This window comes from Felis catus, chromosome A1 (assembly GCF_018350175.1).
Source record: "Felis catus isolate Fca126 chromosome A1, F.catus_Fca126_mat1.0, whole genome shotgun sequence".
Taxonomy (NCBI): domain Eukaryota; kingdom Metazoa; phylum Chordata; class Mammalia; order Carnivora; family Felidae; genus Felis; species Felis catus.
In genome coordinates, this window is record NC_058368.1 from 132,265,003 (window position 1) to 132,281,915 (window position 16,913).

Below are 16,913 nucleotides of genomic sequence, written 5' to 3' on the forward strand. Positions count from 1 at the left end.
TGAACCACTTATTGAATCACCGAGTTTAAGAAATCTGAAAAAAAATATTGGGAGTTGGTAAACACCATCTCCTGATTGATCAATAGCACCTAGTGTTTCAGAAAGACACGAGAGAATTTACTTTACTGGCATTTAAAGGCCATGGAATTGTTTTCAGTTGAACATAGTGAATAGTGAATGTCTATAAATCATAGAAAGCTCATTGTTAAAATCCACCATCATCTTGGGCCTATACAGTCACTAAGTAAAGAAAGGTATGCATTTTGTTGGCTGGGCTGCAGTTCCTAAACAATTCATCTTTCAAGATTTCTTTTTCTTGAGAAGAGAAACTAAAATAAAATGTTATGAGTCTTTTTGAGCCAACTATAAAACATAAATGTAACCTCAATCCCTGATCAAAATATCACTGGATTTTTAAAAATATCACACATAGCTGTTAAAGCAATTAAGCCAACTGCATTAATAAAAAGGAACAAAGAAATTCAAGAAAGTTACTATTATGTCTTTGTGCTCCAGTGAACTGACCTTTTTAAAGGGCCCTGTGTTTAAAAAACCTTTATTGCTTGGTCAGATTATAATCAGAGTTGTTTAGTTTATTATTAAAGAGGGAAAAAAAGCCAATTTTCCCCAAGTCTCTACACATTGTCTTTAGTATCTTTTACTGATGGCTTTAACTTTGTGAGCATTCCCATGAGGATGCACAACAGAAATATTTTCATAAAATACAGGATAAATAAGCCCTTTAGAACCCTGTCAACATTAATCATGCTTACATACAAAATGCAAAGAGGCAATAAGGCTTAAATAATGCTTTTTGGATTAATTCTTTTAATTAATTCAATGGAACACTTTCCTGTACCTAGTAATAATTTTACATCTCTCACCAAACCATTGGTGATTTCTTAACAGTATTTTATTAGTAATTTAGGGATTCCCTTTCGGGGATTGTTTTTTAACAGTCTTAATACAGTTTTGACTACGCAGGGTCTGGCAAGAGATCAAAACTGGTGCTTATATTAGGTATACAGAGATGGTCCTAGCAAATAGACTGTGCAAAATAAACAGGATAGAGGAGAAAGAAAATAGTACTTGAAAAAAAAAAAAAAGAGGAGACAAGCCTTCAAAAATTCACAGGAATATTGAGCATGTTATACAGTTTGTCTTTCTGGTGATAGACACTAAGATTCCATTATAAAAACATGAGCCAAGTCAAAGGAGAAATTCCAGATCTGGCTTGATTTCTGGGGAGAGCAGATCTTCAACAATGTTTAAAATTTAGGTAATATGATCTCATTAAAAACATCTTGGAAAATGATAATGCTACTGCTTTGTGTTAAAAACTGCCCAAAGATGTGCAACAAATTCTCTGTGGTCTATCTTTATAGCCTTCAGTCCAGTTTTGGCACTAAGCAAGCAGTGTCATAATTACTTATTACTAAAATTAAAAATATTTAGGTTATAGCATAATTATTCAGAGGAATTACATTCTGATATGAATTTCCAATTCCTTCTATTTCATTATTATATTAATTAATTCAAAAAGGCTCAGTTTAAACATTTACCTTTTGATCTCTGATTGTTGAAAGCACTGTGATAGGTAATTTAAAATCTCTTGTTTGGGGCTTAAAAATTTGTAACTTTAAGTTTTCAGAATGTGATTATAATGAATAATATTACCTTACATAGCTTTTCTGAATCTTTAAAGTTTTACACCATAGTCATGTAAATGTGAACTTTGAACAAAGACAATTTTTAAAAAGAATTTCTGTTGTTCACAAGTGCTTTATCTATGAGTCACTTTTTCACAGAGTATTTAATCTCTCCCACCCAAGAAAAAAATGGCACAAAACGGTTGAAGATAATGATAGAGCAATAATGCTTAAAGCCTCAATATTATTTAAAATAATATTTACCACTTAATGAATGTCTATTGTACTTCATACACATTATGACATTGTATATAGCTATATATATAACAACTTGATGATGCATGTATTATTATGTAACTCATTTAACAAGTGAGGTCACTGAAGATTAGGAAAGGTTAAGTAACATGCTAATGGTTGCACAGTTAGAAAGTGAGACCTAAGTCTTACATGAGTTTCCAAAGTCCAGTCCTGAAGTCCTATACAGGCGAGATGTGAAAGAATATCTGCTTTCATAAACACAGTTATACCTGAGCTAATTTACATATCTCACATTTAAGTAATCACAAACTTGGAATATACATTAAAAGATTAGGAAAGAAGTTCTCAAACTGTAGAAAAGATGAGTCACTTATTAAATTTCAAATTAAATTTTCATTTTCTCATTTTCATTTCTTGGGTGTTTGGTTTTTTGTTGTTGTTGTTTGTTACTATTAATACTTTAGCATTCATTCCTAAAAAACTCAGTTTTTTCAACAACAAAATGAAATATATCATCACTGAATTAAAGTTTGGCCTACGCTCTATTAAACTGTGTAAATTTAAATTCTTTCTGACATTGTTTCCCATTGATTGAACATTTCTGACACTCACATCATCAACCCCGTTTATATCCTTGCTCCAGCTTCTCTAATCTACCAAGTTCTTTTTTGAGTATGAAGGAAAAAATTTGCCACAGCGATATATTAAAGTATTTTGGGAACAGCCTGAAATATCACCCTATAAAAGTTACTCATTATGCAGTTTTAAGCACTACATATTAGGCTTCTACCAAGGGCTTACTTCTGGAGCAATTCATCATCACTCTCTAGAGATTACTTACTCTAGAAAGCTGGTGATATAGTCTCGACTGCAGGCAGACCAGGAAAAAGGATTGGTATTCGCAGTAATGTGAGCTGCCATAAGTTTTGCTGCTTCATGACCTTTCGTCCCACAAGAATTTCCAATTCCATCATGGTTCATACCAAAACTGTGTTAGCAAGGAAAAAACATAAGAAACATGAAAGAAAGAAATAAAATAAATAAACGAACCCCCAATGTATCCTTTATTTCCTTATTTGATCATTCATTAGCCTTACCAACATATACTTTCTATCAAGATCCTCTAAGGAAATACAAGATTAATACAAGATTAAAGTTAAGGAGACCACAGAATATTTCTATGATACAATTTATTTTTATATCTCTTTAATTGATCATATACTTTCAAATGGTAGCTCATATGATACAATCTTTCCCTGAATAGATAGGGGATGTATATTAGTTCTCACTTTATAGGTATGAAAAACTGAAGTTTAGTAAAATTAAATGACCTATTAAAGATCATACAGTTAGTAAATGTTAGTAGAAACTGCCTTTTAACATCCTAGAGTTTGTTTCCTCCCTATGCTGAATCTAAAAGGGAATTAGAAAAAGATGGTTATAATCCATTGAGTTCTAGGTTAAAGGCCAAATCCAAAAATCTTTTTTTCTTAGTAATATAAAGGAGAATTAAATACATATGTAATTTATGTTTGTATATGTGTTTTCAAAACACCTTTTGAAAAATCTTGATACATTTAAGGATTATGGCTAGAGAGATTTTCTTTACCTTGGTTTCCTTTCATTATTCAAAGCTTGTCTTTGTCATCCCCCTACCCTGGGTCCTATACCCATGTTTAGTGCTATCATCAATGTGATATAAAAACATATCTCAATGATAAATCATAAATTTTCCTATAAAGGATATGTCCACTGCATATGAATAAATTTTAGTCTTTTTTCACAGGTGGTCAAAGGTTTATGTTGAATATTACTGAAAACATAAAGTTATGTGTCTATTGTGACATCCTAATAAATGTACCAGGATATGTATAAAAGGAAATAAGTAATTTGTGTGACAAGAGTATAAAACATATTGATGACAACTGCTGGAGAAAAAATTTGAAAGGTAGTTGAGAATAGAGAATTACAATAAATGAAAGTAAATATTAATACTTTTGGCATGTAGAGATGCTGAAGGTTTGTGAGTAAGAGCAAGTGAATATTTCAGAGTAGGAGAATATGGAATTGATTTGTATTTTGGACAGGTCATTACAGTAACTCTATGGTCCAGACATTGGAGTGAGAAGACAATGGAGGCAGGGAAAACAGATGGAACAAAAAGCAGTGGGGAAGAGAATGAGGCAGAGAACTGATGTAGGTCTGAACTAGGGCACTAAGATAGGTGGGATTAGATGTGAGACATGTTTAAGAAGCTGAGTGGATTGGTCTTCATAAATACAACATAAAAGAGCTATAATAAAGACATAAAATATGTGGGGAAAGGAGAAACTAGGAATTCATGCAGAGGAACTAACAAAAGCAAAGGAAGAGAAACATATGAGATTGTATATCCAGAGCCCTAAATTAAAACACCAAATAACCTTCCATGAACACCAGTATTTAGTCTTCTTATTTGACATCAACACATTGGAATCAATCTCTTTGAATGGTCTTCTAAGAAAATGATGGCAGAGTTTATAGTTTATTGAATTAGATATTATTCTGTCAAAACAATCAGCTGCAGAGTTACATAATAAGCTCCTTAATGTAAATTTTTAATTCAATAAACTTAAAATTTATACTTCTCTCAAAGATTGATGTTACCATGTGAATACTACTATGATTCTTTTAAAAAGATGATAGCTTAAAAAAAATTATTTCCTTTTAGCAACAGACTTATACATATTCCTGAGACATGTTAAGATAGGTGTAGGCAGACACAGATGGCTGTAAGAAAATAATTTTTGAGATCTTTAATTTCCTTATGTACTCTTTTCTAAAAAAAAAAAAAAAAGTCAAGCTTCTCCTTTTAAGATCTTATTTCTCCCACCTTATAAAAGAAAAGCTTATCCTTCACCTATCCATAATTTTACAATAGTTCATTGCCTTGGGGTATAAAAATGTGTCAAGAAAAGAGATAATCAGAATTATTTGGTGTTAGTGTTGAGAAAAAGAATGACTTTAATGAATGAATAACATATCACGTAGTTACTTATTTTCATCAAGTTTACGAGAGGATATAATCAAATTAACAGTTGATGGGTTATTAAAAAATCTTTTTGATGCTAGATCACCAATGGTTATGTTCTGACAAATAATACAAAAGGAGTTCAAAGAAGTGAATGATATTTCTATAATAAATTCCTTTCACCTATTTATGTGAACAAATTTTGTCAGCATTCACCTCTGTAAAAAAAAAAATCAGAGTCGAATTGATGTTGAAATTCTGCCTCATTCTAGCAATAGAGAGACAAATGCAGTAACTGAAAAAAATATAAATAATTAAAGGAACATTTTTCTATAAAACTTTACTTTTAGATTTAATTATGTATTAAAATGTGTAATATGTATATGTGTTTCTGGTCAATGATTGACTAATAATGATTGTAATGTAATGAATCTATAATCCAGAAAAAAAATTTCCTTCATTATCACAGGAAATTTTTAAAATGTAATTGCAATTTATATGCATTTTGTGATAAAGATATTTGATATAATTAAAACACATTTAAGTATGAAAATATATTTTAAGGTATATTAAGAAATATTAAAATATACATCAGGATAATATTCTGGTTGGGAAAGATGAAGCATATATATTGAGTTAAAGGAGTGAAAAAATGATGTAAATTTTGACTATGAAAAAGACCATGTTCACATTGTTTTCACTAAAAAAAATTTTTTATGTTTATTTTTTTAGAGAGAGTGCAAGAGGGGGAAGGGCAGAAAGAGAGGGAGACACAGAATCTGAAGCAGGCTCCAGGCTCGGAGCTGTCAGCACAGAACCTGACGTGGGGCTCCAACTCACAATCTGTGAGATCATGACCTGAGCCGAAGTCCGACTGAGCCACCCAGATGCCCCTGTTCATAGTTTTTATTTTTATTTATTTATTTTTTTTTTATTAATTTTTTTTTTCCAACGTTTATTTATTTTTGGGACAGAGACAGAGCACGAACGGGGGAGGGGCAGAGAGAGAGGGAGACACAGAATCGGAAACAGGCTCCAGTCTCTGAGCTGTCAGCCCAGAGCCCGACGCGGGGCTCGAACTCACAGACCGCGAGATCGTGACCTGGCTGAAGTCGGACGCTTAACCGACTGCGCCACCCAGGCGCCCCAGTTCATAGTTTTTAAATGCATAATGAAAGTTAGCAAAATGTAATGGCATTTAGATTCAATTGATACATTTCAAAGAGGTATATAACATTTTATTTTTTGCATGCTAGTATTTACAGTATTCCAGAAATTCTATCATTTTCTAATAAAGGTTGAGATTGTGCCATTTGTGACAACATGGATGGAACTAGAGGGTATTATGCTAAGTGAAGTAAGTCAGACTTGAGAAAGACAAAACCAATTTGATTTCACTCAAGTGTGGAATCTAAAAAACAAAACAAAACAAAAGAACAGACAAAAAAAAAAAAAGCAGAATCAGACCTATAAATACAGAGAACAAAATTATAGTTGTCAGATGGGAGGAGGCTAGGGATATGGGCAAAATGAGTGAAAAAAGAGTGGGAAATACAGGCTTCATGTTATGGAATGAATAAATCAGAGGAACGAAAGGCACAGCTTAGGGTTATACAGTCATATTGTAATAGCATTTTATGGTATCAGAGGGTAGCTATGCTTGTGACAAGCACAGTATAACATACAAACTTGTTAAAATACTATGTTGTATACCTGAAACTAATGTAACATTGTATGCCAACCATACTCAAAATTTTTTTAAAGCTCATGAATGCAAACTGGTGCAGCCGCTCTGGAAAATAGTGCTTGGGTACTTGGGTGGCTCTTTCAGTTGGGCATCTGACTCTTGGTTTCCACTCAGGTTATGATCTCACAGCTTGTGAGTTCAAGCCCTGCACTGGGCTCTGCAGAGACTGCTTGGACTACTCTCTCCCTCCATCTCTGCCACTCCCCTACTCACACACGCTTTCTCTCAAAATAAATAAACTTAAAAAAAAACAGCTCATGAATTCTAGTACATGAAGGAGGAAACCTTACAAGTTCTATTTCTACTAACAATCTTTAGTTGTCAGATGCAGATAGTTGTCTTAAGGACTTAGGTTTAATTGTCTAAGAGAATGTCAAGTAAAATAGGGGTTTACAACTGCTGTTCATGACATCAACTTCAAAAGATCCCTCTAAGAGGCTGATTGTGCTAGAGTATAACGCACAAGCGTGCCTGCACACACACACACACACACACACACACACACACACACACGTATGTAAAGATAGTTTCCCTCCTGAGGAAAGTCTATCTCAGTGAAGAGTTGGTAAAAGAAGTGAAACTCATTAGTGATCAGAAAGAATAAACAAGAGTCCACTTTAAAACCACCATAATAGCAAAAATTAGAATGTTATCTAGAACAAAGCATATGGTCAGGGCGGCTGTTCTAGAGAGCAATTCAGCAGTACTTTGTCAAATTAAATAGGCAGATATATTATGACCCAACAATTCTAATCTTGGCTATATATCACAGGAATACTCCCAAAGGGAACATGTAGGAAGATGTTCATAACAGAATTATTTATGACAGCAAGTTGTTGAAGATAATCTAGGTGTCTGTCACTAGGGAACGGATAAGTAAACGTTGGCTGATGCATATTATGGGATACTGAGCAGAAATTGGAAGCAGCAAACAAGATAGATGTCTACACATAAATATGGGTGGATCTTAAAAACTGAAAAAATTAAGAAAAAGATTGATAGCATTATATCATATATATAAGCAAAAATTACATACACGCTCTCAAATAACAACAAAAGGCCAAGGAATTGTTCCAAATTAAAGACTAAAGAAACATAACTAAATGCAATAGAAACTGGATTGGATGGGAGAAAGAGTTATAAAACACATTGCTGGGACAATTGATGAAATATGAATACAGACTGCATATTCAATAATAGTAGTATATCAATGTTAAAATTTCTAGTTTGGTAATTATACTGTGGTATATAAGAGATTATCTTTTCTTCTCAGGAAACAAACTGAAATATTAAGGGAAAAGGCACATGTCTACAACTTACTGCCAAACACCTCAGAAAAAAAATACACGTACATATACAGAAAGAAAGATTTAAAGTAAATGTTGCTGAATAGACACATTTCCAAAGAAGACATCCAGATGGCCAACAGACACACATCACTCCTCATCAGGGAAATACAAATCAAAGCCACACTGAGATACCATCTCACACTGGTCAGAATGGCTAAAATGAACAAATCAGGAAACTATAGATGCTGGTGAGAATGTGGAGAAATGGGAACTCTCTTGCACTGTTGGTGGGAATGCAAACTGGTGCAGCCGCTCTGGAAAATAGTGCGGAGGTTCCTCAAAAAATTAAAAATAGAACCACCCTACAACCCAGTAATAGCACTGCTAGGAATTCACCCAAGGCATACAGGGGTGCTGATGCATAGGGGCACTTGTACCCCAATGTTTATAGCAGCACTTTCAACAGTAGCCAAATTATGGAAAGAACCTAAATGTCCATCAACTGATGAATGGATAAAGAAGATGTGGTTTATACATACAATGGAATACTACTTGGCAATGACAAAGAATGAAATCATGCCATTTGCAGAAACGTGGATGCAACTGGAGGGTATTATGCTAAGTGAAATAAGTCAGTCAGAGAAAGACAGATATCATATGTTTTCACTCATATGTGGATCTTGAGAAACTTAACAAAAGGCCATGTGGGAAGGGAAGGGGAAAAAATTAGTTACAGAGAGTGGGGGAGGCTCTTAAACACAGAGAACAAACTGAAGGTAGATGGGAGGTGGGGGAGTGGGGAAAGTGGGTGATAGGCATTGAGGAGGGCACTTGTTGGAATAAACATTGGGTGTTGTACATAAGCCAATTTGACAATAAATTATATTAAAATAAATAAATAAATAAATAAATAAATAAATAAATAAAATAAGATATTAATTATACTTGAATCTGAGTGAAGGGCATATGGGAAATTTTTCCATTATATTAATTTTTCTGTAAGCTTGAAATTATTTCAAAAGTTAAAAGGCTAAAAAATAAACACATACACATATAAAACATGTGACATTTTACAAGGATACATATGAATTCAAATATACACATAAAATTTATTAGAGTAGTTACCTATGGAAGAAAAGAAACTGGAATGGGAAACAGGATTATAGAAACAAATACATATTTACATATATTAACCAAGAAGGGTCCTTGGTGGGTATGATAATGATATTGTGCTAAGAACTGAGGATACAAAGATAAAAGATAGATGGATGCATAGATAGATAGATAGATAGATAGATAGATAGATAGATAGATAGATAGACAGAAGATAGATGATAGATAGATCAATAAACGTAAAACAAACTCAACTCTCTGCTCTTGAGTTCAAAAATAATAATTAAAAAAAAAAAGAATAAGAACAAAAGAGAGTTTGGTGAACATGGGGTCCACTCGGATGAGTTAACAGTGGTAACTGTTCCTGGTTGGTTTCATGTGTTTAATAAAATATTTCAGATCACATAGAGGTAGGGATTCTCATTTGAGGAGTGTTTTATGAACAGAGATTGACAGAGGCAGACAGAGAAAGAGAGAAAGAGAGAGAGAGAGAGAGAGAGAGAGAGAGAGAGAGAGAGAGAGAGAGAGATTGGGAGAGACAGTCTCCTTGGGCCTCTTCTGATTCCCCACATTTTACTGGGTATTCCAAGTCTGCAAGGCTTATGCTTTAACCAGAACATTTCACAGGATAACTTTGACAAATGAGGTAACCCCCCACCCCTGGATAAAAAAACAGGTTAATTTACTACTTGCTATAAAAGTGGTTGATTCCCCAAGCTCAATTTTTTTTTTTCAGTTTTGATGCAAACCCACTGTGTATGAAGCATTCATCTAAGCCATATGTGTTGCCTCTGTGGGATGAGGGGCCAACAGAAATTAAATAAATACGCTGATGCTTAATGCTATTTACTTTGCTGTAAGGAATAAAATCCTTTGTCTCTGATCCAGGAATTTCATGTCTTTTGTTAGCATCCATATGACAACTATAGGCTAACTTATAATTAATTATAAGTAGGGTAAAATTAAATCTCAAATCCAATGAGAGAGTAGATTGTAGTTGATTGGGATAACATACTCAATTATGAAAAGCTAAGTAATTCTGAAAGCAAAATACTTCATATTAGTATTAATCTTTTAAAAAACTAAAGCCCAAATTCTCAATAATATCTATTAAAACAAAGTAGGCTTTTTGTTTTGTTTCCATCCTAGGAAATAAATTATATGTTGAAGATTTCCAACTGAATCTCCTAGTGGATACAAGAAAAACACCAGAAATTTCCTTTCTCATGTCTTATTGTTTCTGTTCCTATCTCAAAAGCTGAAAGGACACAGTTATTTCTATATTGTTAAGCAGTAAAAAAAAAAAAAAAAAAAAAAAAAAAACAACAAGAAAAATAAATAAAAATTTTGCATTTAATGAAATGTAAAAAACCTCTAAAACTATAAACCGTGTGTGTGAAAGGATGACTGAATTCAGAAAAAGCAAAGATGAATGCAGCAAGACACAGAGAGAAGACAACAATAATTGAAGGCCTGAGTATAAACAAGCAAAGCATATTTCTCCAAAGTTATGTGCAACAATCTGGGCGGTAAAACCAAAAATACCTTCTTGAGAACAACTGAAGTAGGAGTGCAAACTGTTGGAATATACACCCTGCTCCAGTTGTCAGAAGAAGACCAAGCTGGGCCTATTTACATGAGAGTCACACAAACCATATTTGTAGGAAGCAGTCTGTCGGTAAGGAAGGGTGAAAGAGAGATTCTAATAGTTTTATAAAGGAATACAGGGTTAAAGAACTTGAATCACATGCACTACTCTATATCATTAATAAATTCCTGATAAGAAAAGAGCTCTGGCCCTATTTGTAGTTTCTACAAATAGTTCTTCCAGAAAATCAAACTCATTCAAACACGTGATTCAAAAGGAACAAGAAGTGTACCTAGAAAATAAATAATTGGAACAGAAAAACACGAATAGGAGACTAAGGACACTTAGCAAAACAAAAACACTGGTACCGAAAAGATAAAAACTGGACACATATAAATTCAAACCAACTTAATGAAGCCATCATTTTATAAAAACAAGAATTTAATGCAGAAATACAAGCAATCAAAGGAGATATGGCAAGACAGGGGATGAAAACACGAACTATCAGAGGAAGTAAACGGGGGTGGGGTGCAAAATAAAAGTATCACAGGAAAAAGGCCATGCTGAGGTAGCAAAAAATGAAATTAGGCAACTGCCAAAAAGATTTATCACAGGATTGGAAAAGCAAGAAAAATGAAAACTGACAGTTTAAAAGATAAAGGAAAGAAATACAATATATATCACTGTTGTCTCCACTAAAAGGGCCAAAATAATAAAACAGAAAGTGATTATAAAAAATTCAAGAAAACTTTTGAGAAATAAAAATGGCTAAAATCTGGGCTGCCTGGGTGGCTCAGTCAGTTGAGCGTCCGACTTAGGCTCGGGTCATGATATCACTGTTCGTGAGTTCCAGCCCCGCATCAGGCTCTGTGCTGACAGCTCAGAGACTGGAGTCTGCTTCGGATTCTGTGTCTTCCTTTCTCTCTGCTCCTCCCCTGCTTGCACTCTGTCTGTCTCTCTGTCTCTCAAAAATAAATAAACATTAAAAAATTTTTTTTAAACCAAAATGGCTAAAATCTGGTGTCCTAGGAAAAACTGACACAGAATGACTTCACACACAGCCAAACTCTAGTTAACTTAATGGACTACAAAATTAAGATATATTTTGGGCAACTGGGGCAAAAGAACAAATTACCTATAATGGTAAAACAATCAGATTATCCTCAGATTTCACCATGGTGACATTTAACACCAGCACACCACAGAGTAATGACTTGGACTCAGCCAAACTGAGTATCAAAATCATTTTGAACAAAAACTCAAGGAATAGAGGTCTCATGAATCATTCTTACAAAAACTGCTACAAGATAAACCTCAGCTTGGTTTGAAATAAACATAAAAATTTAATGGCTTATTGACACTAGTTGAGTTTCACAGAAAGCAGAGCATCCAACACAAGTAAAATTCGTAACAAGTCTGATTAACTCCCTTGTCATACCTTCTAATGATATTTTCTTATTTGTTGTTTTGTTTTGTGAGTTTAATTTTAGTCTCACATGCATATTATATGATATATGATATCATGCATACTTAAAAGATAATAAAATATTTACATTTTAAAGAATAATTATAAAGAAACATCCATGTAACCCCTACTAATACTAAATTTAAGAAACATACATTTTCAGAATAATAAAAGCTTGCCTCTTGTGTTCAACTTTATAATCATCTTCTTCTTCCTCCCTTAAGAAAGAACCATTACCCTGACTTTTGTGGTAAACATCCCCTATGGCATCTCTAAACAATGTATGTTAATTTTACCTGGTTTTGAAGTCTGTAGAACTGAAATCACACTGTAGATATTCTTTTATAATTTGCTTCTTTCATTCAACAATTTTTTTTAGAGAATGTCATCTCTGCTGAGCTAACTACATCATTCATTTTCACTTACAGGTTTCCTTTGTAAATATACCATTTAATTATCCACTCTGTGACGATGAATTTGGGATGGTTCTTATTACGGGGCTACTATAGACAATGCCACTATGAGCATTCTTGAATACATTTGAACATATCCCCTGGTCATCTGTAAGAGTATCTTAAGAATGGTTTTTAAACTTTTGGTCTAAGGATCTTTTTATATTCTTTTTTTTTTTAATTTTTTTTTTAACGTTTATTTATTTTTGAGACAGAGACAGAGCATGAATGGGGGAGGGTCAGACAGAGAGGGAGACACAGAATCTGAAACAGGCTCCAGGCTCTGAGCTGTCAGCACAGAGCCCGACACGGGGCTCAAACTCACAGACCGTGAGATCATGACCTGAGCTGAAGTCGGACGCTTAACCGACTGAGCCACCCAGGCACCCCAGGATCTCTTTACATTCTTAAAAATACTAGATAGGGTGCCTGGGTAGCTCAGTGGGTTGAGCGTCTGACTTCAGCTCAGGTCATGATCTTACAAGCCCCCCATCAGGCTTGCTGCTGTCAGCACAGAGCCCACTTTGGATCCTCTGTCCCCTTCTCTCTGCTCCTCCCCTACCTGCGCTCTTTCAAAAATAAACATTGAAAAATATTAGAGATCCAAAAGATCTTTTTTGTTTATGAGGTTTTATGTAGTGACATCATATTAAAAATTAAAGTGAGGACATAAGCATTTTATTTAAAAATATCTTACAAGACAAGAATTTCAGTGAAAAGAGTAGCATTGTTTAATTATATTTTGCTAATCTCTTCAGAGTCTGGCCTACTACACAATAGCTGGGTTCTCTTATCTGCTTTTCATTCCGTCTGTTGTGGTATTTCGTTTTGGTTGAAGTGTATGATGAAAATTTGGCTTCACACTAATATGTGGTTGAAAAAGGGAAGAGTATTTTTACAGCCCTTTCAGATAACGGTAGGGTTTTTTTTTTTTATTAAATTTTTTTTTAATGTTTATTTATTTTTGAGACAGAGAGAGACAGAGCATGAACAGGGGAGGGGCAGAGAGAGAGGGAGACACAGAATCTGAAACAGGCTCCAGGCTCTGAGCAGTCAGCACAGAGCCCGACGCGGGGCTCGAACTCACGGATGTGAGATCATGACCTGAGCCGAAGTCAGATGCTTAACCGACCGAGCCACCCAGGCGCCCCTGGGTTTTTTTTTTTTTTTTTTTGATACTATATTAAAATTTGACAAATAATTTTTTTAAGTTTACTTATTTATTTTTTAGGGAGAGAGACACAGCGAGTGGAGGAGGGGAAGGGAGACAAAGAGGGAGAGAGAGAATCCCAAGCAAGCTCTGAGCTCTCGGCACAGAGCCCCACCCAGGGCTCCATCTCACAAATCATGAGATTATGACCTGAGCCGACTTCAAGAGTCAGACGGTTAACCGATTGAGCCACCCAGGCACCCCAAACTTGACAAATAACTTTTAAAAGGTTAGTTGGAATATTTATTCTGAAACAATATCAATGATCTTTTTTAATTTGGTCTCATTAATAACATGAAACCTCATCAGAAAAGTCTTAGAAAAAAAAGAAAAAGAAAAAAGAAAAGCCTTTAAATATTAAGAAGCTGTCAAGTTCATAATGACAGATATAACTTTTTCCTAAGTTCTGATTTTTGCTTAAAGTTCAAATTTTATCATTGGTAATAAACAGTGTAAGTTGTTTTCCTTGAATAATAAGCTCATTTGTTTACTTTCAAAGTGAATTTCTGCCAACTACCCATAGTTTCTCATTTGTTCTTTCAAATAAAAATTCTGTTCCAGGAAAAAAGCAGCTAGTTCATCTCAAACAATGGCACAAGTGCTTTTCCTGTGACAACCATCAGACTAAGATATGGAGCAAAAAGTGTTTCATATACTTCCCATTTGGGGATACAGAATATTTTATAAAAGATATATATGTAAGGGTCATGCTTCAATAAAAATAAAAATAAAAATTCTTCTGCTTTATCAAGAGCATTCTTAAGTAAAACTGACATGGTAGTAACAGATAAAATGACTATTAGTATGGTTGACTTGACTTATGCTGGGGTACCAGCACTTATACCTACTGGTGATTTTACACAATCATTGTAAACAACAGTACAGTTTCAAGAAAAAAAGGGCACATTAGGTCTTAGTGTTATGAAAATAGTTTTTATTTTGTTTGTTTATTTATTTAGAGAGACAGAGAGAGAGCACAAGAGCAGAGGCAGACACAGGGAGAGAGAGGGAATCTTAAATAGGCTCCACACTGTCAGCACAGAGCCTGATGAGGGAACTCGAACTCACCAACTGTGAGATCATGACCTAAGCCAAGATCAAGCGTAGGAAGCTTAAGTGACTTAGCTACCCAGGTGCCCCATGAAAATAGGTTTGATCTGAAAGTGGTTCAGAAATCCCAGGGATTCATGGACCACAATTTGAGAATTACTGCTTTAGGATATATGTGGAATATAAATTGTTGGGTCATGATAACGCCAAACACCTTTTCAAAGTGGTTACACTAAATAACATTCTTGCCTGCAGTGCGTAAGAATCCTGGTTGCACCACATCTCCACCAACAGATGGTACTGTCAGACTTTTAAATTTGTGCTAATCATGGTGGACATAATTTGTATGTCCTTGATTATTGATTAGGTTGAACACCTTTTTATATGCATATTGACCATTTAGATTTCTTCTTTTGTGAAATGTTCAAGTACTGTGTATATTTAATTTGCATGAGTTGCTTATATCAGCTACATGTGTGCTGCAAACAACTTTTCCTAAACTGTGTCCTGTCTTTTCATTTTATGGTGTTTCTTAATCAGATTTTTAATTTTATTATAGTTAAATTGGCCAATCACATACTTTATGATTAGTGTTCCTTTGTCTTGTTTTTTTAAAAGTCCTTCTTTATCCTAAGCTCATGAGGATTTACTTTTATAATATGTTCTAAAGTCTGTAATAGTTTGATTTGCACATTTTTAGGTATTGGTGGATCCTTAGTAAGAGTACATTTACTTTTGTAAGAAACTGCCAAACTGTCTTCCAAAGTATGACTTGACACCAGGATCCATTTTTACTAGTTACTTCAACAAGCAGAAAGAATTTTTTATATTTCATTTTATTCACAGTGCTTAGCATAAAATTAGACTTTAATAATTGTGATGAAGGCTTAGAGGCTTAGTGAAATGGATGAAAAATCTATCAGCAGAGATTCAATTTGGATAAACTGGGTAGATTCACAAGGTTAAAACGCATATCTAATAAACATTTTCTTCTAAAACATGGGGTTCACAGAATCTTCCATATTCACTATAATGAACTTTGCCTTGTTCTGTCCCTCTTTCTTGCAATTGCTTAACTGTCGTTATATAACTCACAGAAAGGCTCAATGAACTCTGTTCATGGGTTCTGGGACCAATTTTGTTCACTGTTACGGAGAATTTAAAGAGATTGAAACCAAGAGCTCTGTGGAACAGTATTAAAATATAGCATATTGTTGGTCTGGTTCTCTGGTTTTGAAAGTAATTGAAATTGTTAGGCTCTGTTCCCTATTTCTTGCGAAGAAGACACTACCTTACACCCAAATCTTAGTAAATGAATCCATTGTTTATTTCACCTGCTCTCAAGACTCTGAGATCCTGACCAGTATTCCACCTCTTTTTGAGCAGAGATTCCATTTGAATTTGGGATATTAAAGTCCTAGGTATGTAATCCTGGTTCCCTTACACTCCACACTCTGGGATACATACAGCTATCCACAGACTTTCATGCTATTAACAATTTCCTTACTGATTTTCATCTAAGCACTATTACCAGACTAAACTACTGAAGTCCTCACAATATGAATTGGATATATAGGGTGCTAAATTAATTAGTTAAAATAATCTGCTTTAAATAGACCCAACTGGGGTGCCTGCCTGGCTTAATTGGTGGAGCATACAACTCTTGATCTCCTGATTGTGAGTTCAAGACCCATGTTGAGTGGAAAGATGACTTAAAAATAAAAACTTAAAAAATAAAATAAAATAAACCCAACTAGGGGCATCTAGGTGGCTCAGCTGGTTAAGCATCTGACTCTTGATTCCAGCTTAGGTCATGCTCTCACAGTTCACAAGATCAAGCCCCACATCGGGCTCTGTACTGACATTGTGGAACCTGCTTGAGATTCTCTCTCTCCCTCCCTCTCTGCTCCTCCCCCATTCATTCTTTCTCTCTCTCTCTCAAAATAAATAAATAAACTTTATTAAAAAATTGACACAACTAACTCACTTAAGAAAAAAAAAAAGCTTATATGTCTTATAGCACAGGAATACATAGTTACATTATTCCAGTTACTTTATACTAGCATGTTATTTTATTCATGG

The 16,913-nt window shown here is 34.3% G+C and overlaps 1 protein-coding gene across 1 annotated transcript in view; it reads right to left on the bottom strand.

Moving 5' to 3' along the window:
• ADAMTS6 (ADAM metallopeptidase with thrombospondin type 1 motif 6) overlaps window positions 1-16,913 on the bottom strand; it is a 295,540-nt gene that overhangs the window by 130,871 nt on the left and 147,756 nt on the right. The window contains exon 9 of the mRNA XM_023257025.2: window positions 2,749-2,895. Coding sequence (XP_023112793.2) covers window positions 2,749-2,895 — 147 coding nt within the window. The remainder of the gene's footprint in view (window positions 1-2,748; window positions 2,896-16,913) is intronic.